Source organism: Antechinus flavipes, chromosome 3 (genome assembly GCF_016432865.1).
Source record: "Antechinus flavipes isolate AdamAnt ecotype Samford, QLD, Australia chromosome 3, AdamAnt_v2, whole genome shotgun sequence".
Taxonomy (NCBI): domain Eukaryota; kingdom Metazoa; phylum Chordata; class Mammalia; order Dasyuromorphia; family Dasyuridae; genus Antechinus; species Antechinus flavipes.
In genome coordinates this window covers 580582452-580610089 of record NC_067400.1, presented here as the reverse complement: position 1 = coordinate 580610089, position 27638 = coordinate 580582452, and the positions used below count along the sequence as shown (strand labels likewise).

Genomic DNA, 27638 nt, shown 5'->3' with positions numbered 1-27638 from the left:
GCATTTTTACCACCTGGCTGCATTTGGGTGATTATTACCTTTGACTGAAACTAAGACTGCCTCCAGAAAACCACCCTGAGAAACCTGCTTTCTCCCAGAGAGAACCATTATTATTTTAAAGAAGAAAAACACTGCAATGAACCTTATAACAATAGCTTTTTTTCGGAACTATTTTGGAATTCTCATTTATAAAACACTTTTTTTACCACAACCTGGTGATGTAGGCAATGCATTTTTTTTAATTCATTCTCATTTTGCCAATGAGAAAACAGGCTCAGAAAGGAAGAGTAACTTGCTCAAAGTTACAAAACTAGTAAGCCTTCAAGTCCAGCCTTCTTTCCATTACATCATACTCCAGTGGGGTCTGGCCCAGCAGCTGGACATTTTGAAAACTCTTGCTATTTTTGCTTCCTCAGCTCTTTGGGCTCTTCCCCATGCTTAAATACACTGACGGTGACCAGCCCAGTTTCAGAACCATATTTGTTCTTGACGAAGATGCCGTAGCGCCCGCTGTCTTCGCTGCAGACTTTCTCGATGGTGATGGTGACCACAGTCCCCTTTACTTCCATCCGATAGCGGTCATGGAAGGCCACAGGTTGGTCGTTTTTCAGCCAGGTGATTTCTGGGGCTGGGTCTCCTGAGATGATGCACGTCAAGCACAGGGTCTGTTTTGAGAGAGAGCCCTGTGTCAACCCTGGAGCTGTCCATTCCATGAGGGAGAATTACAGGCTGATTCCTAGGTGAGCAGTAAGGGTGAGGGCCTACTTCTGTAGGGGGGCCACATAGTAGGAAAGAATGAAAGTGGTGGGGGAGGTGAATGGAAAGTGTGAAACTTGGAGTCAGGAGACTTGTGGTCCTTTTCAGTGGTCCTTTTCAAGTGAGCCATTTTATGTTCTATGGTCCCTTCTATTTCTAAGGTCCCTCCCAACTGTGATATTCCATATTCTATGATTCCTTCTAGTTCTAACATCTTAGGTCATATTCCAAGACCCCCATTAGTTATAATATTTTCTATGCTAATAGTTCCTTCTAGTTTTGGCAGTCCACATTCAAAGATCCCTCCTTGTTCTGCTCCTCTATTATCTGAGGTCCCTCCTGGCTGTGACATTTGTTGTCCATGGTCCCCTTCTACCTCAACACTCTAAGTTCTCATGCTCCTTGAGCTCTAACATTCTGTAGATATTTTCTGCTACACTCTATGACTTTATAAGAACTCAAGTGGATTTGCAGTATGTATTTGGAATTGACCGAACTCTTACCTTATCCTCCATAATGGTGGCGACATCTGGCAGACCTTTTACAACTTTAGCACGATCTAGAAAGAAGTAAATGGAATAAAAGTAAGATCCTGGCTCATCTAGGTTCTCCCTAGAAGATTTATTACACCGAAATGAATTTTTCAGACAACTGATGCTCACTCCTTTAAGTATTAAAACTCTTAAAAAACTAACAAACATAAATCAAATTTTATTCATCACCAAACCTTCACAGAACAGTTAAAGGAAATAGTGGAAATGAACTGTTTGTGTGCCAAGATTGAAGGATGCTCTCCTAGATTCCACCTGACAATCATCAAATTAGCAAAGATAAGTGAAACTAAAACTTAATGATGGTACAACTGTAACAAAATAGTCACATAGAACAGAACTGGTCTAGTTGAATGTATTTTTTAATGGTGGCATAGGGTCATTGATGCACAATAATTTATAAGAAGTGCATGGTGTAGGAGGAAGAGCACTAGGCTTGGCGGCAGAGCAGATCTGCTGGATATGGCTTTAAGCCATATCCCATAATTCTCTGGATCTCAGGTTTTTCACCTGCAAATTAGGGATATAGAATTGTTGAAAGCAAAAATAAGCTGGTATATGAGACAGGGGGCTACTGGTGGTACCACGCAGAGCACTGGGCTTAGAGATATTAAGACCCAAGTCCAAATCTGACTTCAGACACTTATCAGCTGTGTAATCCTGGACAAGTCACTTAATCCTGTTTGCTTCCTATGTCAAATGAACTAGAGAAGGAAATAGTAAAGCACTCCAGTATCTTTGTTAAGAAAACCCCAAATGGGGTCGCAAAAAGTGAAATATGACTGAAATAACTAAGCAACAAAATGGGACAGTACTTGGCAGTTAGCTGTATAGGGCCACAGAAATGTTCAGTAGATCTCAGGGTCATAGATTTAGAGTTGGAATGGACTCCAGAGGCCATCTGTACAACCTCCTATAGTTTAGAGATGAGAGGCTTTAGATTTAGGGTTACAGGGGTAGTGAAGGAGGAGCCAGATCTCTGGCCAACATAAAGAGTATGGGGCTCTTTGTCCATTGTCTAGATGATTCCAACCTGCTAAGCTTTCTGAGTTCTTGTTTTTGCTTCTGAGAGCCTTTCTGCATCCTCCCTCTCTGACAGTCTGTTTTCACTTCTCTCTCTTGCCACGTACTTTTGAGATAATCGTTGATTTTTATTTATTTTTTTAAACTTGCTACTTCTAATCTGTTGCAAGCTGGGAAAGCAGATAACTGAATTTGTTTAAATGGTGCGTAAAATAAAAATAAATAATCTCTGGTTGAGGATTTGGGGGACTTTTCTGTGGGTAAAAGTCATGGGTTTTATATTAGCTATTTGAGGTATCCAGAGACTGCTAGGTGTTCAACAGATGGAGCACTGGACCTCCAGTCAGGAAGACCTCAATTCAAATCCAGCCTCACACACTAAACTGGCTGTATGGGAATAATAAGAGCACTTGTTTAGCACAATGTTTGGAATTGGAAGTGCCTAATAAGTATTTCTTCCCTTTATTTATTTATTTTTTATTTCCTTCCAGATTCTCAATTATAGTATGATTAATTGAGATTTGAGGATATTTGAGGTAATAATGAACAAATAAGGTAATAAAGCCTAGCACCAAGTAGGTGTTTAATAAATATTCCCTTCCCTGCTCTTCTTTTCTTTCCCGTCTTTTTTCTTCCTCTTCCCTAACCAAGTAAATGAGGTTGCCATATTGATTTTTTTCTGGGGTCACTTGGGTATCTAAATAGAACTAATTTTGGTCAAACTCTAGTTCCTGGACACCAGTCTTTGCAGGACTCTGATTCAAACTTTCCCCCCACAAAATCCCACTAAGACCTATGACTCTTAATTCCTTCTCTTCCTTCTATCCATTGATCTGCCCTCTCTGTTCCCCTGGCACAGCTTAATTAATCCTCTCCCTCATCTCTCTTGTGTGGAATGATGGTGCACTACCAGTTCAGTGGAAGGATAAGAAATGCTAGGCAAGGTGATTTGGCCAATCCTGGGACTTTTTCTCTTGGGATAGTTTACTTCTACCATGAAAATGGAAAGAGATGTAGACATCAATGGACTTACTCTTCTCTATGATTGCAGCTTGCCTGAAAAACAGAAATGGGGAAAAAAGGGATGAGTTTCATTTTGTTCTGTAATCATATCTAACAGCCCTAACAATGACAGTGACAATAAAAGCTCAATTATCTAGACTCCTTTGCAGTTTCTAGAGCATGTTTGATAACTGCCTCCCAGTTTGCAATTGGAACAAATATCGCTGCTCCCAGATCTTTGATGGCTTCCTGCTACCAAATGAGTAAAGTTCACAAACCTCATCATGAGAGGAAACATGGTATAATGGATCACTGTATGTGGAATCAGGAAGTATTGGGTTCAAATTCTATATCAGATATTTAGAAGTAAATCATCTCAGGTCTCAGTTTCCCTCATCTATAAGATGAAAGAGTTGGATATGATGACAGCTGAGTTTCTTTCTAGTTCTGAGGCATCTTGTGATAAAACCTTTTCTTACATCACTCCTTTCCACATACTTGATGCTCCAACTAACCAACCAAGAGGAAATAATCTCTTCCTCCCCACACAAGATGCCTTGTATTCTTCCACTTCCAGGTCTTTGCTCCTGCTGCTCAGATGCCAGAATGCTTTTTATCCCCTCTTTGTTTATTGAATTCCTTCCAAATCCTTTAAATCTCAGGTCAAATGGAACCTCTCCCAGGAGGTCTTCCCTGATTCCACTGGTTGGCAAAGTGCTTTCCCTGTGACCTTCATAGGAAACTTTCTTTTGTATTTTTTAATATATATATATTACATAATGTTTGTATCATGGTTGTCTTTGTGTCTTATCTCTCTACTAGTCTATGAGTTTCATGAGGATGGGTATCCCATATTATCTAAACATTGTGTTTTCCTATTCCCAAGCCCCTCAATCCCAAGAGCATTGAACATGGCACACAGTAGGTGTCTTAAAAATGTTTGCTGAATAATGAGAAAAATCAATGAATGAAATGTTAGTGGAAACTTACTTCAGTTTCTGATGTTCAGCCAGTGCATCATCAAAAGCTATAGAAAGAGAGGTGGTGAAACAGTGAATGCCTTATTCAATTTGATCACCCAATTCTGGGTCTTCAATGAGAACATTTAAATATTAATTAATGGAAGATTTTAATAAAGCTGACTTTCTATAGTACATTTTAAAATTGACAAGGGGGGGGGGTGAAAAGCCTATTGAACTTAAGGATAGCTGATTGCCCAAAATATGATTTTAAGTTCAACTTTAAATTTAAGTACCACTAAATATAAAAAATTTAAAAGCTATTTAAAAGGGGGACAATTCTTTTGATTATGTCACCAAACATTCTTAAAGGGTAATGAAAGTTCTCTTTTAATATTTCATCTTTTAAAGTTGCTTTATTTTTTAATGCACTGAGTCATTAAAAAGTGAGGTACAGTAAATATACTAGAAGATCTGAGTTCAAATCTTGCCTTAGGCACTTACTAACCTCAGTTTCCTCATCTGTAAAATGAGGATCATAACAGCACTGACCTCCAAAGGTGGCTGGGAGGATCAAATGAGATAATATTTGTAAAGTGTTTTGCAAAACTCCAAGAGCTCTGTACGTGTTGGCTCTAATCTCACCAGACCCTTGGCTTTTCTTGGGTAGGATCTTCCCTATGTTTTATTTTATTTTATTTGGTGAGGCAGTTGGAGTTAAGTGGCCAGAATCACACAGATAGTGTTAGGTGTCTGAGGTCAGATTTGAACTCTGGTCCTCCTGACTTCAGGGGCAGTGCTCTCCAGTGGGCCACATAACTGCTCCTTCCCTTTATCTTAAAGGGATGACTTGAACAGGAGAACACTTTACAGAGATGAGCACAGTAATCAAAGGAAATAATACCAGAGGATTTCCAAATCCAGTTTTCTGTAGTCATGGCTTTAGAGCAGGGGTCCTCAAACTATGGCCTGCAGGCCAGATGCGGCAGCTGAGGACGATTATCCCCCTCCCCAGGGCTATGAAGTTTCTTTATTTAAAGGCCCACAGAACAAAGTTTTTGTTTTTACTATAGTCCGGCCCTCCAACAGTCTGAGGGACAGTGAACTGGCCCCCTATTTAAAAAGTTTGCGGACCCCTGCTTTAGAGGATTAATGGTGGATGAGAAAGCATGAAGCCCCTCTTGGTGGAGAGGTGGACTACAGGTGTGGAATGAAGCATGCCTTACTGGCCATTTAGTTGTATCTCTTTGTTACAAAAGAAGTTTGGTTGGGAGAGGGAGTGAGGAAGGTCATCAGGTAGTGCTCCTGTTAAAAAACCACAAAACACTAGATGAGCCAGGTGGGAGGAGGTGCAAGGGAGAAAATGGGGCCCTGAGAAGCCCAGGAGCTTTTCTGAGCATGTTTGGACAGACAGACAGGCAAGTTCTGCTCACCTTGGCCTGACAAGTCTGCTGTGAGTTTACGGATGTCCTTCCCATATGAGATTTCGAGGGTGTATTTCCCCTTATCAGAGTCTTTGGGGTCAAGAATGTGGAGCCAGATTTCATCCAAAGTACTTCCTGCCTTCACCCGGTCACCACTTTCCAGTCGCTTTTCTCTGAAGATGAAAGTTACCAAATGGTTAATAGGATCTGTGTGACTGGGGACGGCGAGGCTGTCTCAGTATGGACCCAAGAAGAATATTTCCTCCATTCCACCTTCATTTCTGCCCTAACATTGTTAGATAGATTTTCAGGTTGTCTGGCCCCCTTGCTCCCTGTATCTATAGAGAGAGGGTGCTACTGGTGGTGGGAGTCAGTGCACTCAACTTGGAGTCACAGACGAACCAAGGAAAAAGTTTTCCTGCCTTTCTCTTTCCTCTCCATTTTGCCCCCTTTCACAGTCTTCACCAGGGAATTTAAGCTAGAGGGGAGATACCCATTTTATACATGAAAAAACTGAGGTCTCAAAATGTGAAGCAACTTGTCAATATAAGTGGCTGAGCTGAGATTTGATCCTAGATCTTCTAACTCCAGATACTTTCAGATCCTTTTCTTTCAATCCTCATTCTTTCCCCTTTTTGTCATCCTCCTGTGGCTACCACCTGATAGTTCTTTCTGGTGATACAGACCCAATTCCATCCTTTGAGAAGACTGTGGTAAAATGGGAAATGGAGACGTCTAGAATAAGTCACAGCTGGGCAGCATTGGTCTAGAGAAGCTGGGGCATTCACACTTGGCTGTGACCTCTGTTCATTTTTAAGAATATGGTCAAGTCAGTCCAATAGTTGGTCTCCATCGGCCAAAGGATGGGGGCAATAAGGCTTGTTGCAGCAGAGATGAGGGATCTTAGGCTGATAAGATCAAAGATTCTGGGCTGGTGAGGATTTAGGATGTCGCCTGGAGAACCCCCTCATGATGCAGCTTGATGGTGGGCTGACATGTGGTAATCTCAATGTGTGGCCAGAGGTGAGATGGTCAGAAATCTGGACCTAGAGAGCAGCACTGCTCTTGTGACATCGACAAAGCCCATCCTTCCTCTGGGCCCTGATTTGTTCTCATTTCTACACTTAGAAGGTTAGACTACAGGATGTTTTAAAGTCCCTTACAGCTTTAAAGACTGCACTCCTAAAAAAAATTCCATCCCTGAGGTCAGAGAATTTTTTTGGAACTAGCAAGGACTTAAGAATAGATGGCTGGGATAGAAAAGAGAAATTTTAGTCTTAAGAATAGAGATCAAAGCTGGGAGGGCCCTTAGAACCCAGGATGTCAGAATTGGAAGGGCCCTTAGAACCTAGGAGGTAAGAGCTGGGGGGGGGGGGAAGGAGGGCTTAGAACATGGGATGTCAGAGCTGGAAGGACCCTTAGAACCTGGGATGTCAGAGCTGGGAGGGCCCTTAGAATCCAGGATATCAGAACTGGAAGGGCCCTTAGAACCCAGGAAGTCAGAGCTGGGAGGGCCCTTAGAATCCAAGATGGCAGAGCTGGGAGGGCCCTTAGAACCCAGGATGTCAGAATTGGAAGGGCCCTTAGAACCCAGGAAGTCAGAGCTGGGAGGGCCCTTAGAATCCAAGATGGCAGAGCTGGGAGGGCCCTTAGAACCCAGGATGGCAGAGCTGGGAGGACCCTTAGAACCCAGGAAGTCAGAGTTGGGAGGGCCCTTAGAACCCAAGATGGCAGAGCTGGGAGGGTCTTAGAACATGGAATGTCAGAGCTGGGAGGGTCTCAAATTTCATAGCAACTTTAGAATACAGGATGTTAGAGGTAGGAAGAGCTTTTGACACTAGCCTGGTCCATTCACTTTACATTTCAGGCAAACACAGAAGCAAAGCCTTCTCTAAGGTCAGACAGCTAATCAGTGACAGAATCAGCGCCTGTTCAGCCCTTTCTCCACCTTGTGTTCCAGCTGCTCCTGACCGTGACCCAGGCTCCTGCCCTGAGTTTCTGTCGTTTTCTCATCCCATGCCTGGACGACCTGCTGGGAGGTGCTTATCTAGGTCCCAGAGAGGTCTCCTGGTGGGACTAACCTTAGCAACTTCACTTTGTCCCTAAATCGCCAGGGATGAGCTGCTAAGGAGAACCCAGCATCCATCTGGTTTAGCCAGATTCCTGATCCAGACTGTACTTCTTTCCTGGACCTTTCTTCCCATGTGGAACTGTCTTTGACTTAGGGTCAGGGCTGTGAGATGATGAGCATTGCCTGTAAACTCTGCTCCTCAGTTTCCTCTTCAGTAAAATGAAGGGGGAGGACTTTGTTGTCTTCAGGTTCTCATCTCACTTTGACTTTCTACATTCTTGCATTCTGTGCTTTGGGTCAATTTTCAACTCTCCTACCAACTTCTCTATTACAAAATTCTGGATCCTCAGGACTTTTTCAGTATTATTCATCTGTATTCCAACGATCCACATTTTAAGATTCCTTTTAGCTCTAATATTCTGTTTTTTTTAAGGGCCAGTGCTTTTGAGTCAAATTCCCTCCTCTCTGGAAATGGCCAACATAGACATGGCCAGAGATTGTACTCTGAGATCTACTAGCTAGTCTCTGCTAGAGATGGTCATTGGTTGGAGGCATTATGGTGCAGAGGAAAGACAGATGGATTTAAAGCCATATACCCTCCGTTTGAATCCCGACTCTCCTACTTATAACCCATGTGTCCTGAATCAACTAACTTCCCTAGACCTCAGCTTCCTCTTCTGTAAGATGAAGGGTTTGAGCTGGATAGCCTCTGACTAAGCTGAGACCTGCTGTGAGCTCTTTTCTTGCTAATTCTGCTGTTCAGGGCTGGCATCTTTGACCTGGCCTCCTATCCGTTCTCCTTAAGTTTAGCCCTCTTCAGCTTACTAAGGGGAAACACTTAGAAGGGACTGTGTTCTCCCTATAGTCACAGTCAGGGATAGATGGAGTGGGAGAGGGCCAATAGGAGGTTCTTCTCTCCCCTTCCAAGGGGAAGGGCATACTTGTGGTACCACGAGGTCTTCATGTAGTCTATATCATAGAACTTCACTTTGCTGAAGATTCGGATGCCTTCTTCAGTACCCTCGATTTTCAGGGGAGTGGCAGAAAGAGCTGATAGAAAAAACAGAATTAGTTTAGCACACATTGTTTTTACTTTAAATACACTTTAAAAAAGTTTTCCCCAGTATTCCTTCTCCTACACAAACCAGACAGTTATTGCAAATAACAAATAATATTTTTAAGACAAAAAATAAGAAAAAGAAGAGAAAAAACCTTAGTATAATTGATAAATGCATCAAAAAAGTTTTAAAATATAGGCAATGCATAATACTTGTCAGATAGTACCACCTCTTCCACAGGATGTACTGAAGATCAGATTGGCTGCAGAGAACTGATTTTTAGATTTTCTTTGTGAACATTTACGCTTTTTAATTAGCTAATTAGAGCTTGATTTATTGTTTTGTCTGTCTACACTTTGTCTACACTTAAGAAAATGATAGAGAAAATGTAAAGACTCAGATTGAATTTTAAAATATACCTACAACCTTTTGGAGAGTCCGCTTTTAAACATTTACCAGCATACCTCATGAATAGGTATCTGCTCATAGCTTTTTTTTTTCAAGCCATGCTTGTTCTTTATAATTTTGTACTTCACCTTCAGTTTGTTTGTTTGTTTGTTTGGTTTTTTTTTGGTAGTTTTTCTTTCTGTTCACAAGGTATATAGTTGCATGTTGTTCTGCTGAGATGTTCTAGTGCCAGTTCTAGAATGGAAGACCATTCTATCACATGATCCCTGACTGTGGCTATAGAGAGAATTTAGCCCTTTCTAAGTATTTCGCCTTGATAATGTGTAATCATTTTCTTACTTTGCATCAGTTCATGTAGATTTTCTCATGTTTTTCTACATTCAACCAAATTCAGCATTTTTTATAGCACAGTAATATTCCATTATATTCAATTTGTTTAGCCATTCTCCAGTTGATGGGTGTTTACTTTGTCTCCAGTTCTTTGTTGTCTCCAAAAGTGTTGCTAATATTTATATGAGGACTTTCTTCTCACCAGTTACCTCCAAAGCCATTCCCCAGTAGATAAGTAGTCAAAGGATATAAGCAAATAGTTCTCATAAAAAGAAGGACAGACTGTTAACAGCCATATGGAAGGATGTTCCAAATTGCTAATTATAATAAAAATTCATATCAAAACAATCCTGAGATTTCAAATGGGCAAAGATGACAAAGCATGAGGTTAATCAATATTGGAGGGGTTGTGGGCACTCTAATGCATTGTTGGTGAAACTACACAATCACTGTAATGGATCAGAAGAACCATTTAAAAAAGTCATTTGGAATTATGCACATAAAGTTACTAAAATGCCCATATCCTTTGCCCTAGAGATTCCCTTATTTCTCTCTGGCTTTTAAAATCCTGGATTCTCATCTTACTTTTCCAACATTATTATTATGATTTCCCTTCTAGTCTGGAAGTTCAGCCAGATTAGACTTACTGTTCTACCTATATTGTGTTCCATTTCCTTTTTCTATATTCCTGTGTTTTTGCACAGGCTGTCTTTCAGTCTTGGGATGTGCTTTCTCCTTTCTGCTATCTCTTTGAAAGCCTGTTTCCTTCAATATTCTCCTCAGGTCCTACCTTCTACTTGAAGTTTCCCCCAACATTCCCAGATCCTAGTGCCTTCCTCTCAAAATTGCTTCATACCGATTTTGTACATATCTTTATATGTGTCTATTTTGTACATATCTTTGTATGTACATATTATCTCCCCAGACAGAATGTGGCTGTGGACAGGGACTATGTCAGTTTTGTTTTTGCATGAGTTTAGCACAAGGCTTGGTGCATATTAGCCACTTAATAAATGCTTATCAATTCACTGACTGAAGCCTGAATTAACTTTTTTACAAATCCAGCTCTGCTCCCATTTCTACCCTCTGGGGCCACCACAACAAATAGATTCCTGTTACACTGGTAATTCTGTTTGGTATATTAGAAAGTTCTTAACCTGGGATGCATTGATCCATAAGAGTTCATATGTAATTTCAATTATATCTTTATTTTCACTAACCTCAATCTGAAAATTAGCATTTACTTAAGTTATGAATTAAAAAAAAAAACACATTCTGTCTAAAGGCTTTACCAAAGGGCTCTGTGACACTAAAAAAGGGAAGACCCTAGTGAAAATGAAAGTCCTTCAACTAATTGAAGCCAAAAACCATGTCTCTCCTAATTCTTCTTTTTTTTCAGGTTGAACATCCTTGGTTGCTTCCAATGTTTCTCACTGAATGAATGAACTGGAAGCCCCTCCTCATCCTGGTTGCTCTCTTAGGCAATTTCCTAGATGACAATATTTATAATTTAGCACAATCCTCTACATGCCTCTATGGAGAGAGTGCCCTCATCAATAGTTCTTCCCTGTCCCGATCACCCTGAGGGCATTGCTTGGGGTTAGCAAAGTGCTATGGGAGTCGTTTCTGTTTTTATGAACATCTTCCCATTCCTACTACTGAGTGCTCGGCAAATAAAAGGCAAGCAGTCAATATTTGTAGATTGACTCTCTTGATAGTGATTCTGGTCCAGCTGGTGCTTTTGCCTCATTCCATCCTTGGCTGGGTAACTGACATTCCAGAACTTCACACAGAGAACCTTTCACAGGGCAGCCATTTAACAAGTATGTACAGGAACTCAATTCTCATCCATAGAGTCACAGACTTCTAGACCAATGAAACTGAAAGGACCCTTAGAGGCATGAAACAAATGATCCTCAAGTTAAACTGAATTGGATCATGTCCAGTATCCTTGATAGGGGGCTTGGGGTGAAATTTCTAGGGGAAATATAGCAGTAATCCTGAAATCTTCTGCCCTCAGGAATATAATAATTTTAAATGTCTGGACTAGCTTTCTGGAGATTCTCAGGACCAGCTTTGATCTGCGTGCAGGAGGCAGGAGAGCCACCAGGAGCAAAGTCAAAGATGGAATGTCTGTCTTCCAGGCCTTCTTAGCCCTTATATACCTTATTGTAATTACATCATTACAGCATACTGAATATGTGTGAACTTGGAGAACCCATTACATCACCATACTAAGTACTAAGTATATGTGTGAACTAGAGAACCATCAGCTCATCAACTGAGTTAACACCTTGTTTCAAGTATACTTGTCCAGAGTTCTGGCTTTCTATAATAATTATATATTTTTTCCCTATATTTCTACATATATATCATTTATATATATATATATATATATATATATTTCTATTTGTGCTCTCTCTATTTCTATAAATCTTCCTTTGATTTTAAGGAAGATATAGCTGTAATCCTGAGACTCTCTGATCTTAAGAGTATTATTGTTCTAACAATCTGTCTGTTAGTGATGCTAAAGTCTCCTGGTCTTAGGAATGTTGAGGTTGGGAAGGGACCTCAAAAGATTGGGAGTCACTGATTGCAGTGTTGTAAGGGGTCTTAAAGAATTTGCAGGCTTGAACTCATCTCCAAGTCAAGGGGCAAAGTTTGTTGTAATTGTAACTCCAATTAAAGGGGTCTAAGTTCCAAAAGAATTTAGCAAAGAAACAGAAGCAAGGAGACACATTTATCTAGTTCTTCAATATTACAGATATGCTAATTTTATGGCCTAGGGATAGAAGCAAGGAGTGGTTTCCAGAATTTGGTTATCACTGACTAACAGACAGTAATGTTTGTAGGACTATTCTAAAGAGAGTCTCAGGATCACTAACATATATTTCCTAAAATTTAAGGGAAGAAATATTATTATATTCCTAGGCCAGAAGACTTTTATAAACATTGACAGAACAATAGCATTTTTAGATCGAGGGCCTCAGAATCAGACTCCAAAGCCAGAAGATTTAGAATCATTGACAGTTTGTTAGAACAGAAGTCCCTTCAGCCCTCTTTGTAGTGGCTAGAAACTGAAAACTGAATGGATGCCCCTCAATTGGAGAATGGCTGGGTAAATTGTGGTATATGAATATTATGGAATATTATTGTTCTGTAAGAAATGACTAACAGGAGGATTTCAGAAAGGCCTGAAGAGACTTACACGAACTGATGCTGAGTGAAATGAGCAGGACCAGGAGATCATTATATACTTCAACAACAATACTATATGATGATCAACTCTGATGGACGTGGCCATCACCAGAAATGAGATGAACCAAATCACTTCTAATGGAGCAGTAATGAACTGAACCAGCTACACCCAGCGAAAGAACTCTGGGAGATGACTAAGAACCATTACAAAGAATTCCCAATCCTTCTATTTTTGTCCGCCTGCATTTTTGATTTCCTTCACAGGCTAATTGTACTATTTCAAAGTCTGATTCTTTTTGTACAGCAAAAGACTGTATGGACATGTGTATATATATATATATATATATATATATATATATATATATATATATATATATATATAGTATTTAACTTATACTCTAACATATTTAACATGTATTGGTCAACCTGCCATCTGGAGGAGGGAGTGGAGGGGAAAGGAGGGGAAAAGTTGGAACAAAAGATTTTGCAATTGTCAATGTTGTAAAATTACCCATGCATATAACTTGTAAATAAAAAGCTATAAAAAAGAAAGAACAAGAAGCCCCTTAAGATCAGGGGATCTTAAAATTATTGCTGTCTTCCCTAGAAGCTATATTACAACAGGAATACTATAGTATAGTCCTACAAACACTGCTGACTGTCAGAAAAAGAATCCATTGGTCAGTAATAAACAAGTTCTGAGACAATAGTGAATAGATCATCCCTCAAACCTACCTGTAAGCCATAAAATTAGCAAATAAGTAACATGAAGCTCTGGTCTTTAACTTTATCTTATAAAATTATCTTCTTTTTCCTAGTTCTCTGCTAAGCTTTTGGAACTTACCCCCCTTTAATTGGCATTACAATTATAATAAACTTTGTCCTTTGACTTGGAGATGAATTTGAGCCTGCAAATTCTTTTGAGATCTTGGTCTGCAACCCCAATCTTTTGGAGTCTCCTTTTGAACCTCAACACTCTCATTTTAAAAATGAACATAATGAAGCCCAGGAAAGATAAACAGCTGACTCAAGTCTGTTTCTCTGTCTCTTTGTTTCTCCCTACCTCCTCACTCCCAAAGCTATGTGGTATAGATAGAGAGTAAAATATGGGACTGAGCCTAATGAAATGAAATTTAAGAGAGATGAATTAAAGATCTTATACTTGGGCTCAAAAATTAGCTTCATCAATATAAGATGAGGGCTAAAAGACAGTTAATCTGGAGAAAAGATCTGAGGTTTCCAGAGGACCACAAGCTCAGAATGACTCTATAGTAGGACAGGGCAGCTAAGAAAACCAGTGTAATCTTGTGCTGTATTGAGTTGTGTAGCATTCAGGACCAAGGAGATAGTGGTCCCACTATCCACCATCAGAATCAGAACACATCAGAATGCTCGTGCTCAGTTTGGGGTGTGACATTTTAGGAAGTGAGTGTCCAGAGGAAGAGTCAGAGGGTCAGAGATTTAATTTAAAGGATGTGTAATCCAATCTCCTCATTTTACAGATGAGGAAATTAAGGTTGAGAGTAGGTACTTAGCCTTATGTACTCTGCTGTCTTAGATTTAAATACACCTTTTTAGAGTTTCAGCCCCCTACAGAGGGGATTCCTTTTTGGATATTGGTCAGAATCAGGGGTATGCTGGCAAATGTTCAACAACTGATTCTCCAAAAAAAAAAAAAAAAAAAAAAAAGGAAGCATGATACACATCTAAACTAATCTACATTACTGACATTTTCCTCTGCTATTTTCTTAAGTCTGGAAATCAACAAAACAATAAACCAAGTTCTTATTTCTAGCATTTGTGGATTTCTGAGGTGTAAACATTCACATTGAATATTTAATAAGCTCTCTGAAGAGTAGGACTTGGAATCAGCACATCCTGACTAGGTCACAGAGGCCCCTTCCAACTCTCAAATTCTGGGATTCTAGAATTCTGCCTTGGAGTCAAATTCTGACAAATCACTCTCTCCTTCTGAGCCTCAGGGTGGTTTTTTTTTTTAAATGACTTTTTATTTTCCAAATAAGGGCAAGATAGTCTCCAACTTACACCTTTGCAAACCCTTGTGTTTTAACTTTTTCTTTCTCCCTCCTCTAGATAGTATGAATCCAATATAGATTAAACATGTGCAATTTTTCTGAGCCTATTTCCATATTTGTCACTGAGCCTCCGTTTTTATACAAAAAGATGATTAAGTATGTGGGCTCTTTCCAGCTGTAAATTTTAGAAAACTCTGTTCTGATATATTTCCTGCCTCCCAGGGAGTATGCATGTGGTTACAAATAAACAATTATATATATAATATATACATATATATATATACATATATATATATATACATATATATATATATATATATATATGTATTACACTACACATTACATTACAAAATACATATATTTCGGGCCACTAGGTGGAACAGTGGATAGTGTGTCAGACCCAGAATTAGGAAGGTCTGAGTTCAAATCCAGTTGCAGACACTTACTAGCTGTGTGACCTTGGGCAGGTCATTTAACCCTGTTTGCCTCACTTTCCTCATAGATAAAATGAATTAAAGAACGAAATGGTAAACCACTCCAGTATTTCTGCTAAGAAAACCCCAATGTGGTCACAAAGAGTTGGATACAACAGAGGCAATAGAATACAATATAGTGCTTTAAGGTTTGCATAATACATTACAGACATTTTCATTTCAGCTTCGGAGTAGATGTAATTATTTCCATTTTTCAGATGAGAAGATTAAGTCACACAGTGATATATCAATGAGGATTTGAACTCAGGGCTTCCTGATTTCAAATCAAGTTGGTTATCTATTCTAGTCTCTAGCTTCCCCTTAGCAATTAGCCTAGTGTGTAAACAACAGACCAGGGATATTCTTAGCCATTTTGGGGACATTATTACACTGATAAATCCATGCCCATCATAAAAATGATTTCACATGGGGGTTACCCCTGAGTCCTCACACTAGGCTCTATGTTTATCAGTGCAATGATTGAGTAAATAGGGTTTGAGGCTGGTCTGTCCACTGTATGTGGAAGTGCAGCCCCAGCATCATGGGGTCAGAAGGTGGGGTTCTACATGTACTTCCTACCAGGGTTCACATAGGAGGTGGTACTTACCGCCGATCCTGCAGAGCTCCTTAAGGATGGCATCATATGCTACACAGGAAAGAGACAGAGAGGTCACAGATGTGTCTCTCATGGTGAGAGGGCATTGCGGAAAAATTATTTTGTAAGTATATATATATATATATAGTTTAGGGATGTGTGTGTTTTCACTGAAATGGGACAAGTATCAAGAAACTGGGATATGGTAAGCTGAATCTGCACTTAGGGTGGGATAACTAAGGCTTAGTCCCAGGGGGCCAAAATGGGAGAAGGGCACATTTCTTCCCTTTGGTGGTATTCTGTGTTGCAGAGTTTCTATTTCTGCCCACACTGAATTTGTCCCGGGTACCAGGATTTCTGACTCTGGCTCTGGAGTTGGGCATGAGAGTGGGATGAGAGGTGGAAGCTTTAACAAGAGGAGTGTTGATTGTACCAGCATTTTCACTGGGAATTTAAGGGTCCTGGATGGTAGAAAGGGGCTTGGTGAATGTAGTATGGAATGGATGCAGCTGGAGGTTAATCATTCCATATGGAGAGTATGTTTGGTGAAGCTGGAGGAGGGGAGAGCAGGAAGCTTGGGGGTGGCTCCTACAGCACTCCTCTCCTTGCATATTTACATATGGGGGCAGCTAGATGGTTTAGTGGATAGAATGTTGGACTTAAGAGTCAAAACGATCTGAGTTCAAATTTAGCCTTGGACACTTAATAGCTGCATGACTCTGGGCAAGCCACTTCCACTCTGTTTGCCTCAGTTTCCCCTTCTATAATACGAGGGCAATAATAGCACTTGCTTCCCAGGGTTGTTATGGGGATGTAATGAGATCATATTTGTAGCTTAGCACAAAGTGCTTGGCATACAGCAGGTGCTATATAAATGCTAGCCCTGATGATGATGATGTGGTGGTGGTGACTATCTGAGGTACCCGGGTTGGGGAGGATTTGTGGCCCACGCTATCTCAGCGCTGCTTTTGTCTCTACCCTGACCAATTCATCCAAATGAGAGGTAAGGGAGGAGGGGCCATAGTGGCCGACCCCTTCTGGTGCTCCCTGCCTGAGTAGTGTCAATCCTTCAGTTTCCTTTAACTAAAGAAGAATGTTCAGGACATTTGTCCTTTGGCAGAGTTACAGGGGAGACTATAAGGTTATGGGAAGGCTGGGTGAGAGGTGAAGGAGGAAATAACCCCAGGTAGGAGAAAAGGCAAGCCGGGGACAGAGAGAGTTTTATCTGGGGAGGGGGCACATTAGCAGAGCTTCAGCCCTGGGGTCCCTATTTTGACTTGGACTCAGAGTGCCCACCTTCATCCATGAGGTCAAGGATGGTGTCATCTTCCCCTCGGTCATCCGAAATCGCAGCCCTGTACGTGCCCTTGTCTTTTTTGGACATCTGGTAGAAGTATTGAGAAGATGTATGAGAGAGAGGAAAATGGAAATTTGGCATTCAAAGCTGCTGATGAACTTGTGACCCTTCTCCTTTCCTCGTCCTCCCTGCCCAGAACAACTGCCCGGGAGGTAACCTGTGCTCCAGCCAAATTGTGCAACTCATGCCCTCCTGTTTAGGCCCCTTGCCAACTCTCTGTCAGAATATCTTTCTCCCCAACTCTACTGTTTGGAATCCTTCAAGACCCAATACATAAAAACCAGTTCCACTAATACTCAATATCAAGATTAGGATAGGGCCTGTAACTTCAGTCATGTAGGGAATCCCCAAGCAAGGAAATTCATTCCCACTTGCACATAATGGTTGCAGATTAAATGTTTGCTAAATGACCTGCCCAGGGTCACACAGCTAGTAAGTATCTGAGGCAGGTTTTTCTGCCTCCAGACTATACAATATGGCACTCCTAGCTTGATGAAAATTCTTTTTCTTTATTTTAAATTTTTTTTTTAACATTTTCTTTCTTTCTTCTTCTTCTTCTTCTTCTTTTTTTTTTTTTTGGTGAAAATTCTTACTTTAATGTTTACTTGATGTCTGGAAACCTGAGTAGGATCCTAATGGTCTCAAATGTCAGGCTAAGGAATTTGTTAGTAACTAAAAAGAAAGTATCAACTCTAAGTTAATTAGTGTTCTTGAGGCACTAGGGAGCCACTGATGATTTTTGACTGGGAAAGTGATGTGACAGACTACATCTTTGCTTTACGAGTGAAACCTTCAGTGATCTTTTCCATAGAGAGTAATTGAAGTCCAGAGCTGTTTGCTCATCTCTCCTAGACATTTGTTCTATAGTTATTATTCTCTTTTGCTTCATATCTAGGCTTTATTTTCTCCCTTGCCTCCCATTCAGTTCTTGAACCTAGAGTTTCTCTTTGGGTGCTAGTCAGGGGAGAGAAGTTCAACAAGTGACTCCAAGAAGTTGAGAGCAGGGGACCCAGAGGGCCTGAGGGAAGAGATCAAGCAGAAGCCAGCAGCTCTGGCAGAAACAGCATCCTCAATGGTGGACAAGTTGGTTTCTTTCTCTAGGACCCAGTTACCCAGGCTGAAAAACTGTGGAGGTGGGGATGAATTATAAAAGCTCTAAGGTCTCTTCCAGTTCAGACATGCTGATTTTATGGTTTACAACCAGCCAGCCAACTAAGGACCTCTCCCTTTTTTTTTTTTTTTTACTTTGAAAGTTTTAACAAAGGAGTGTTTCTTTCGACGGTATGGCAAAATAAACATACAGACATTTCCTCTAACACCTTGAAACATCACCCACACTGTACCACATCTTTTTGGGGGAGTAGAAGGGGATTAGGTTCCCAGTCTAGAAAAGTTCCTATATAGCACAGACCCAGTTTTAAGTCCCCTGTGGGCTTGGATCTCAGGCACCCTGCTGTCTTAGGGCTTTCCTGCTGGGCTGGCTGGCTGCACATCTGGCCTTGCAGGCTGGCTGCAAGGTCATCATGGCCCAACTCTAGCTGCACATTCCACCAAGGACACAGGTGTGTTGCTATTTATTTTGCAAGTTCACAGAAGTCCTTGTCACAATTTGCTCTAGAGCCCCAAATTTTATCTCCATTCTCAGAATTTAGAAAAACAAAGAACTGGGCTTTTTTAAAGTCTGATTTTCACTATAGCTCCCCATCTATCCTTATAGTTCTGATTTAGAAACCTTCAGGGGATGGAAGGGGAACTGTTGAAGTCATAGGATTTTGAACAAGAAGGGACTTTTGGAGTGACCTTCTCCTACCTCCTCATTTGATAGAAGGGGAAAACGAGGCTCAAGAATGAGGAAAGGAATCTAAATGATCACATTGATAGTAAGAAGTAAGACCAGGAATTTAAATCCAGGCAGTGTCTGCTGAGCAGGCCTCTGAGAGGGTGATGGGAGCAGCTGGGTAAGGAGCCTGGGAATCATTTTGGTGGGAGTAGGGAAGGGTGTGAGATACAGGCCAGAGGGACTCTTAACTTTGAGAAACCTGGGGATCAGGGCTTTTTCCTGTCTCAGAACTCCTTATCTCTGTCCGAGGCTCTGTGGAGCTCCCTACCAGCAAAGGAAAACATTCCAGACTCTTAGACAGATGACTCATCACAAGGAACAAGGGTTAGGATGAAGGGGGAAGATTCATGGCCATTTTCCTTCCCTTCAAAATTGTCATGTTTACTCAGCTCCCTTGTAGGAGAGAAGTCTGCAGTAGTAAAGCAAAAGTTTTTTTTTTCTTTCAACTTTTTCCACAAGAGGAGGAATATTTATTTCCTAACAGATGTCCACTAGTGAGAGTCTTTGAAAGCCACAGGGAGGCCTAGAAGGGGGAACTTCCTAAATGTGATCAGCTTTCAATTCTAGAGTCACATAAGATCATTAAGTTACTTGATCTTGGTATTAAGGTTTAGAATATCACAGCTGGAAACCCTTAGACCACAGAATGTCAGAACTGGGAGGGCCCATAGACACAAAATGTCAGAGCTAGGAGGCCCTTAGGAAACAGAAGGTCAGAGCTGCGAGGGCCCTTAGAACCCAGATGTCAGAGCTGGGAGGGCCCTTAGAACTCAGGAGGTCAGAGCTGGGAGAGCCCTTAGAACCCAGGAGATCAGAGCTGGGAGGGACCTTAGGACACAGGATGTCAGAGCTGGGAGGGACCTGAAAACATATAATTCTTAGTGACACATTAGACTGAACCCTTCATTTTAACAGAGGACTATGACCTAGAAAAAGGAAAATGACTTTTTCAAGAACACACAAGGACAGCAGGAATTAGAACCAGGTGATGTCATTTTACCTAACCTGCTTCTCTTGATTCATCCCTTTGCCAGTATTCTCATGCCCATCACCCTAGCCCCAAATCCCTGGTATCATGTTTACCTTTGGAATCACTAGAAGGCCAGCCCCTGTCTCCGCATTGTATTGGCCCTTTGGATTCTCTTTCTTCTGAAAGAACCACTGAAATTTGGACTCTTTCTTGGTGTTTGTTACCTGGGGAATGAGAGAAAATGAGATAGGAGTGAGGGTTTCCCTTCAAAGAAGTTGTATCTTCTCTTGTTTTATAGGGAAAACCCCATTAACCACTATATTGTTCTCTGCTCTTAGTTTTTAAGAACAGGACAAAAAAGCCAATTCTTCTTTGTTTTATGGATTCATCTGGTTTTTAACATACACTGCTCTATGCTGCCCCCTTCTGCGGTTGGAGCTTGGCTGCTAGGCAATCCCAAAAATTCCTTTGGGAGTGGGGCCCAGACCACTCATGTCTCTTACAGTTCATAGTCCTAGTACATTTTTTAAAAAAAGGACCAGATCTCCCTATCTTTACTGGGTTGGAAGTGCAGAGGCCATTCCCAGGCCTAGTTCCACAATTTCAGACTCCCAAGTAGCTGTACCTGGGTTTAAAAAATATTTATTGTTTTCCATATGAGCAATTTAGTTAAAAGACACTTCAAAATTAGCAGTTCTTAACCTTTTCCTTCCCCCCACTTTGGCAGTCTGGTGAAGATTGTGGACTCAGAATCATACATACATATACACTGTACATGTATATGTGTATATATGTGTGTGCATATTTAAGTGAAGGAAATGCTATATTTCAGTCAGACATTTTCCTCCCATCTAAGTTCACAGATCCCCCAAAACCTATCCAGAGTTCCCTAGAGAGTTTGTGAATTCTGATTTAAGAACTTAAGCCTATTCTAGACTATAGTTTAGAATCAGTGAAATTAATCAAATAATAAACCAACCTACAAGCACTCAAGTGTTTACTTTGGGTCAGTTGCTGGCCAAGGTGCTGATGATATAAAAGCAAAAATGAGACTTCCTGTCCTCAAGAGGCTTAGAAAGTTTCTGGGTTTACAAGGCAGTTTCCTCCTAACCACTTCTTGAGGGAGGGGCTAGCAATGAGAGCTGGTTTAAGGTTTTGCAAATGCTTCTTTATATTATCTCTGTATATTGTGTCTGTGAGGTATGTACTGATAGGGATAAGGACTGATAGAGAATGAACCTATGATTTTACTGATATTGGGAACTCCATTATGGGAAAACTCCTTTTACAGGTATTATTAATCCTGTTTATAGATAGAGAAACTGAGGTCCAAAGAAATTGTAATCTGCTGCTTTTCTCCTCTGGGGAAATGACAAATTATCCCCCAACCGTCTTGGGGTCTATTTTGCCTCTTTACCTTTTAGAGAAGTCCTCCTCCAAGTTATATACTTTACCCAGGGTAACACTTACTTCATCATAGTCAGGGAAATCCCATTACCTTTAAATAATTCTTCTCCTTTCCCCCCTTATAATTCCCCTTTTGTGGGTAAGAATCCCTTCTGCTTTAAGAGGGGACCTCTTCTCTCCTAAATTTTGGTTGTTGTTGAGTTGTTTTAGTCTGATTCTTTATATCTTGCCTAATCTTTGGCAAGAATTTGGAATAATTTGCCATTTCCTTCTCCAGTTCATGAGGAAACTGAGGGAAGCAGGGTAAACTGATTTGCCTTACCCAGGGTCACCCAGTTAAAAAGTATCTGAGGATGGACTTGAACTCATGAAAATGAGTCTTCTTGATTCCAAGCCCACTGCTCTACTTTCCCCAACTGTTGTTGTTGTTCACTTATTTCTGTCATGTCCAATCAGAGATACTAGGTTGAGTCACCATTTCCTTCTCCAGAAGATCCATTTATCCATTTTGTTAGAGACAAGAAGTTAAGTGACACAACTAGGAAGTGTCTGAGGCTGCACTTGAACTTGGGTCTTCCTGACTCTAGACTTCACTGAGCCACCAGCTGCCTCTTCTTACTAGTTAGCCTGGCTTATATACCATCATCCCTCAAATAATTTTTTTTGGTCCACTTCCCCTGGGGCCAACCTATGTTTTTCATTTTCATTTCAGGAAACTCCTCTTTCCTTATATTGGAACTAGCCCACATTCCTGGAGGAATTTCTTCCACTCCAAGGTCAGACAGATATATTCTTTCTCCTGTGAACATATAAGTTATTTCTCTCTTCCTATAAGATGGAAAAATCAGTCTTTAAAATGGATTCCTTTCTTCCCCTCTATCTACCAGTCATCCCTCCAGGGAAGTCAGATTTAGCCTGGCCTTTTTGGACTCTTTTTCAGACTGGACTATAAAACTCAATTCTTGTCCTGGAGAAAAATACACAGTAGATTTCCTAATTGAGAGACATCAAGAAGGACCATTGGGTTTGGTTAGGGAAGTTCTTTGTCTTCCACCCTGAAGCCAGAAAGGAAAAGATGAGGTATAAAAGTATCATACTTGCCTTGCAAGTCAAATGCACTTCACATTCTTCAGTGACTTTCCACTGCAAAAATTCCACAAAATGGGGACCTGCCAATGCAAATATACCCACCCACCCATGTTCATTAGAGCTGAAAAAGTATCGCCTACTTGGCACCAATCAACCTTGGTTAGCCTCTGTTTTTAGTGCCCACATATCACCCTTATCTTAATTTTAATCTTTTACTTTGTTGAGGAACATTGGACTCTGGAACTACTAAGGATTAAAGTAAAAAGAAGTAAAGAAGTAAAAAAAAAAAAGTAATTGAATGGATTTGTGATAGATTGCTGAATAGAATGGAATTTAATTGAATTCTCTCTCAAGTCCAATAACACAAACTTTTGGTGCTCAGAAACTATTCATTGACTATCATTACTATTGTTGTCATGGCTTCTTTCAAGACTCAACTCAAATGCCACTTTTTTTGCAGAAGGCCTTTTCCAGTTCTTTCAAGCCCAGTGTCCTCCCCTCTAAGGTTACCTTGAATGTATTTATTTAGATCTATTTATGTGCATACTATCTTCCCCAATAGGCTGTAAGTTCCTTGAAGGCAAGGATTAATTAATTCTATCTTTTCTTTGTATTTTTAGTACTTGGCATGGTACCTAGCATATACTAAATACTTAATAAATACTTGTTGGAAAAATATTTGTTGATATATTATTATTTTTAATAGTATCAAAGAAAAGAATGGAATAATGATTATGTTAAGGATATCATAGGACCATAAATCTAGAATTAAAAGGGATTTCAGAGGCCATGTAGATCAACACTTTTTTATAGGTGAGGAAACTGAGTCCCAGAGAACTTAATCCATTTGTCTAAGACCTCAAAACCAATAAGTATCAGAAGTGGTATTTGGACACAAGTCTTCTGACTGGAATAACAGTCCAAACAGTATTCCATAAAACTAGTTTTCAGGATATAAAATTTAGGTTCCAGTGATAGTTTTCCTCTAAAATATTAAGTATGAAAATATGTTCTTCAACAGATAAGTGATCTATAATTTTTTGGTATGGATATTCCCTTCAAAGATCCAAATGTGTAACCCTCTGTGACTTAGTAGATGGCTTTCAAGGGTCCAAACAATTTAATCACCCAAAGGCTACCTGGATGCCCTTACCTTGTTTTCTCTTCCAGTCTCTCCGTTTAGTAGCTGAAGCCCTCAGAAGTTTATCAAAACCTGTAAAAGCCAGATAGAGGGGAATGTCATTAGCCAATTTTGGAGGCCTTATCAAGGTTAGGAGTAGCAGACAACATGATTGCAATCAATATTCTAAATCAGAAGACTGACTTCAAGTTCCCTGAGGGTAGAACTTTGTAGGCTGAGTCTAGCACAGTATCTGGCAAAAGTAAGAATATAAGAAGGACTTGTTGACTGGATCTGAATTGAATCTTTGCTCTAAGCAGGAATTTTCCCGGAAGGAATACTGAACAATCACAGGAATCTTCCTGGGTGGGTGAACACAATCAACTTAAATCCTGAGGGAGAAAGAGTGTAAGGGGGAGAGGTAGGTCCTACTCTTTGCTAGAGTGATGGGGTAGGCTGAATGCATAGATATGTGTCTCATGTTTTAGGGGATTTTTAAGCATCAATTAAACTCACAGAGTCTTTATTCCTTCTTCTCAATCTGACTCCTTGAAAAACCATCCAACAGTTGAGGAAATAGGAGGTTATTTGCTCTTGGAGCCATCCCATTTGCTTTATGAAGGGACAACTCTAGAGGTGAGCCAGTATCATCATCATCATCATCACTAGTATGTACAAATGGTTTTATTTGCAAAGCACTTTATAAATATCCTAATTTATCCATGCAATCAGTTAGACACTATTATCATCCCCATTTTACAGATGAGGAAATTGAGTCATACAGCTTGTGAGAATCTGGAGTAGGATTTTAACACAAATCTTTCTGACTTCAGGACCAGATTTCTATTCACTGTACCACCTAATTGTCTCTCAGTTCACTGAGTGCCCTGGAATTGTGAAATTTGTTTTCTAGAACCTAAATTCCCTTCACCCTCCAATTTCACTTACTCTACCTCTCCTACCTTCATTGTATTCATATTACCAGTTGATATCTTACCCCACCCAAATTTCCTGGTATTTATTTAATATAAATTTTGTATGTATTTATAGGAGTACAAGTTATCTTCCCCCACAAAATATTGTTGGTGGTAATAATCTTTGCTCTCGGAGAAGACCAATGACATCATGAAGATGATGTCTTGACTTGCTCTCAAGTTGGATTTAGAGCTCTGCAAAACCATCAGCCCCACTCTCTCTTCCAGAATCATAGAAATCCAGTGGCAAAACAAATGTCAAGATGATTGCTGGTAGCCTGGGGTACATACAGACACTATGAAGACAAAGGATTGTCCCGAAGCTTAGTATCCCTGGCATAGAGCCAGGTGCATGCTGGACTCTTACTAGATATTTGATTGCTCATCAGCTAATGTATTATAGTTGACAGATGATATACCTGGTTATTCACTTATCAGTTAATACATTAGTTCTCAGATGACTTTGATTTTCAGCAATGCTCCGGTTGTTAATTGTCACTTCAGTGATCATCTATTACCTTAGAGGCTTTGGGGAGGTGGGGAACTTAATTTTGCCTCCATTACAATTTTTCATGGGCAGTCTTGCTCAGAGAAAGTGAGTAGAAGAGTAGAATGGTAATTGGCTTGTGGGAAGGAGAGAATACCATGTGTGGAAAACTGGCCTAGATAAAGTGGAAGAAGAATTATGTGGGAACCAGAAAGGATGCCTGGGAGACAGAGCTTGTCTCAGGGATTGTTAAAGCATGAGGATTTGTTGACATTTTCTCTTCTTCAAGAGTAATCTCTGCAAAAAGTCAGTTGGTAATGTGCCTGCTTTTACTTACTATCATCAACCAGGGCCAGTGTGATCTGGTTCTTAGCTTTTCCATCCTGGAGCTGAGCTGTATATGTTCCCATGTCTTCATCAGAGAAGTTATCAATAGTCAGTTCCACAAGTCCCTTTTCTCTATCAAAATTGATTTTGTGTGACTGGAAAAAATAAAACAGAGAGGATAAAGGACTGCAATGGAAGTCAGAAGAACTGGATTTAAGTCCTGTTTCTGCCACTTATAAGTTGATTTTGGGTAAGGTACTTAATTCTCATGAGCTTCCATTTACTTAATTTTTTTAAACAAAAGGTTGAACAAGATAATGTATAAGATCTAAGCTCCCTTCCCACCTTCAGTCCAGCTTCTAGCATGCCCAATTTAACATTTATTAAGCACTTGCTACATGCAGGAACTGTCCTGGGTGCTAGGGGACACAAACCAAAAATATTTGGTCCTGCTCTCAGTCGCTTATAGTTTGTTCAATACATGTATTGAGTTGTTTAACATTTATTCCAGAATAAAAACTTCAAAATATTGCATAATAACTGTCAGACTACTGTATATATTAAGTTTTCCCACCCCTCCAAATCACACCAAAATATTCAACCAATCCAGGTCCTCTGATTCCTGTTCTAGGATGGTTTCTGTTATTCTACACTGCCTCTGTGCTGATCTCTGTAAGTGATGATGCCCAGGAAACAAAGGGAATTAAGGAGCGAAGGTCTCAGTGGGAGGGGAGCTTATGGTTAGGAATTTTGAGCACACACTTACTGGAGAGCTGATGAGCTCTTTGTCATTGAAGATTAAATGCAGCTCAGCTGCTGGAGATAATTTTTCAACCTCCAGCCACAGTCGAACCTCTCCATGTTCGAGGATGTCAATGTTCCAACCTGATATCAGCTTAATCACTAGGAAACAGAAAGAAAGGACATGTTCATTTGGCTCTACCATTCCTTCCCTCTCTGTGTTTTCTTCGATTCCTCCTTCCTTATCACTTTGATAACACCTTTGAGTTCATCCTTAGCATTCAATAATTAAAATGGTCTTGGGTGTCTCTTCTAAGTTTAGAATTCTGAACTTCAGATCAGGGATCTCGATTTCAGAATGAGTTCCAGTGATATCTTTGCTCAGGACATATTTTTTTGAGGGCTGGGCTGCATAATTCTCCATCATGACTTTATATACTCACCTGGATTTTTGATCTCATGGCTCAGTTTCTTCAGCTTGTCCAGTTCTAGAGCAAGGAAGAATAAGAGGGAGAATAAATTGAAGACATAAGTCACTACTTAATTTTTTTTTTTTTTTTGGCTGAGGCAATTGGGGTTAAGTGACTTGCCCAGGGTCACACAGCTAGGAAGTGTTAAGTGTCTAAGGTCATATTTGAACTCAGGTCCTCCTGACTTCAGGGTTGGTGCTCTACCCACTGCGCCACCTAGTTGCCACTTGAAGGCATAAGTCAACAGCCCAAATACCATCCCACATGAGATGTCCCCTAAACCTCAGGTAGGGCATGATGGCCTAGAGTTTATCAAATGCCTTCATATGCATAAGGCCTCTCCAGGCTCCATTTCTGATTCTTTGGACTTTCTCTACCACCCTCCCCTCATGGGAAATTTCTGTGCTCTCTCTTCTCCATCCTGCCCTTTTCAGCTTTCTTTTTAAGTGCTGTCTTCTCTCATTAGAATATAAGCTCTCCCAGTAAACTTTGGATGGAAAACACCATCTGCATCCAGAGAGAGAACTGTGGAGACTGAATATAAATCAACACATGCCAGGTTCACATTTTTATTCCTTCTGGTTTTTTCTTCTTGTAATTTTTCTCTTTTGTTCTGATTTTTTTCTCCCAACATGATTCATATGGAAATACGTAAAAATGAATATATATATATATATACATATATATATACATACATATGTATAATAAAGAAATTATTTATATCTAACTGGGGAAATAAAAAGAAAAATGTAAGCTCCTTGAGAATAGGCACTAGCTCTTTTTTTGTTTGAATTTGTTACCCAGGCTCTTAGCAGTATCTGGTAAATAATAAATGTTTGTTGATTTTATTTAACGGAAAGAGTTTGGGATTTGATGTAGAATTAGGTCCAAATCCAAGTTCTGATACTTGCAACCTGTATAATTTTAAGCAAATCATTATATTTCTCTGGCCCTTTGTTTTCTCATCTGTGA

General features: G+C 40.2%; 1 protein-coding gene across 2 annotated transcripts in view; it reads right to left on the bottom strand.

Annotated features, from left to right (window-relative positions):
* Positions 1–216: 216 nt before the first annotated feature.
* Positions 217–27638, bottom strand: part of MYOM3 (myomesin 3) — an 80465-nt gene continuing 53043 nt past the window's right edge. For both annotated transcript variants that reach the window (XM_051988229.1, XM_051988230.1), the window contains exons 24-37: positions 26640–26684; positions 26222–26358; positions 25466–25610; positions 23701–23760; positions 22560–22627; positions 20165–20275; positions 17181–17268; positions 15897–15935; positions 8728–8836; positions 5725–5888; positions 4323–4359; positions 3364–3386; positions 1260–1315; positions 217–665 (exon numbers count right to left, since the gene is read on the bottom strand). In XM_051988229.1, coding sequence (XP_051844189.1) covers positions 399–665; positions 1260–1315; positions 3364–3386; positions 4323–4359; positions 5725–5888; positions 8728–8836; positions 15897–15935; positions 17181–17268; positions 20165–20275; positions 22560–22627; positions 23701–23760; positions 25466–25610; positions 26222–26358; positions 26640–26684 — 1349 coding nt within the window. In that variant the 3' untranslated portion in view covers positions 217–398. The remainder of the gene's footprint in view (positions 666–1259; positions 1316–3363; positions 3387–4322; positions 4360–5724; positions 5889–8727; positions 8837–15896; positions 15936–17180; positions 17269–20164; positions 20276–22559; positions 22628–23700; positions 23761–25465; positions 25611–26221; positions 26359–26639; positions 26685–27638) is intronic.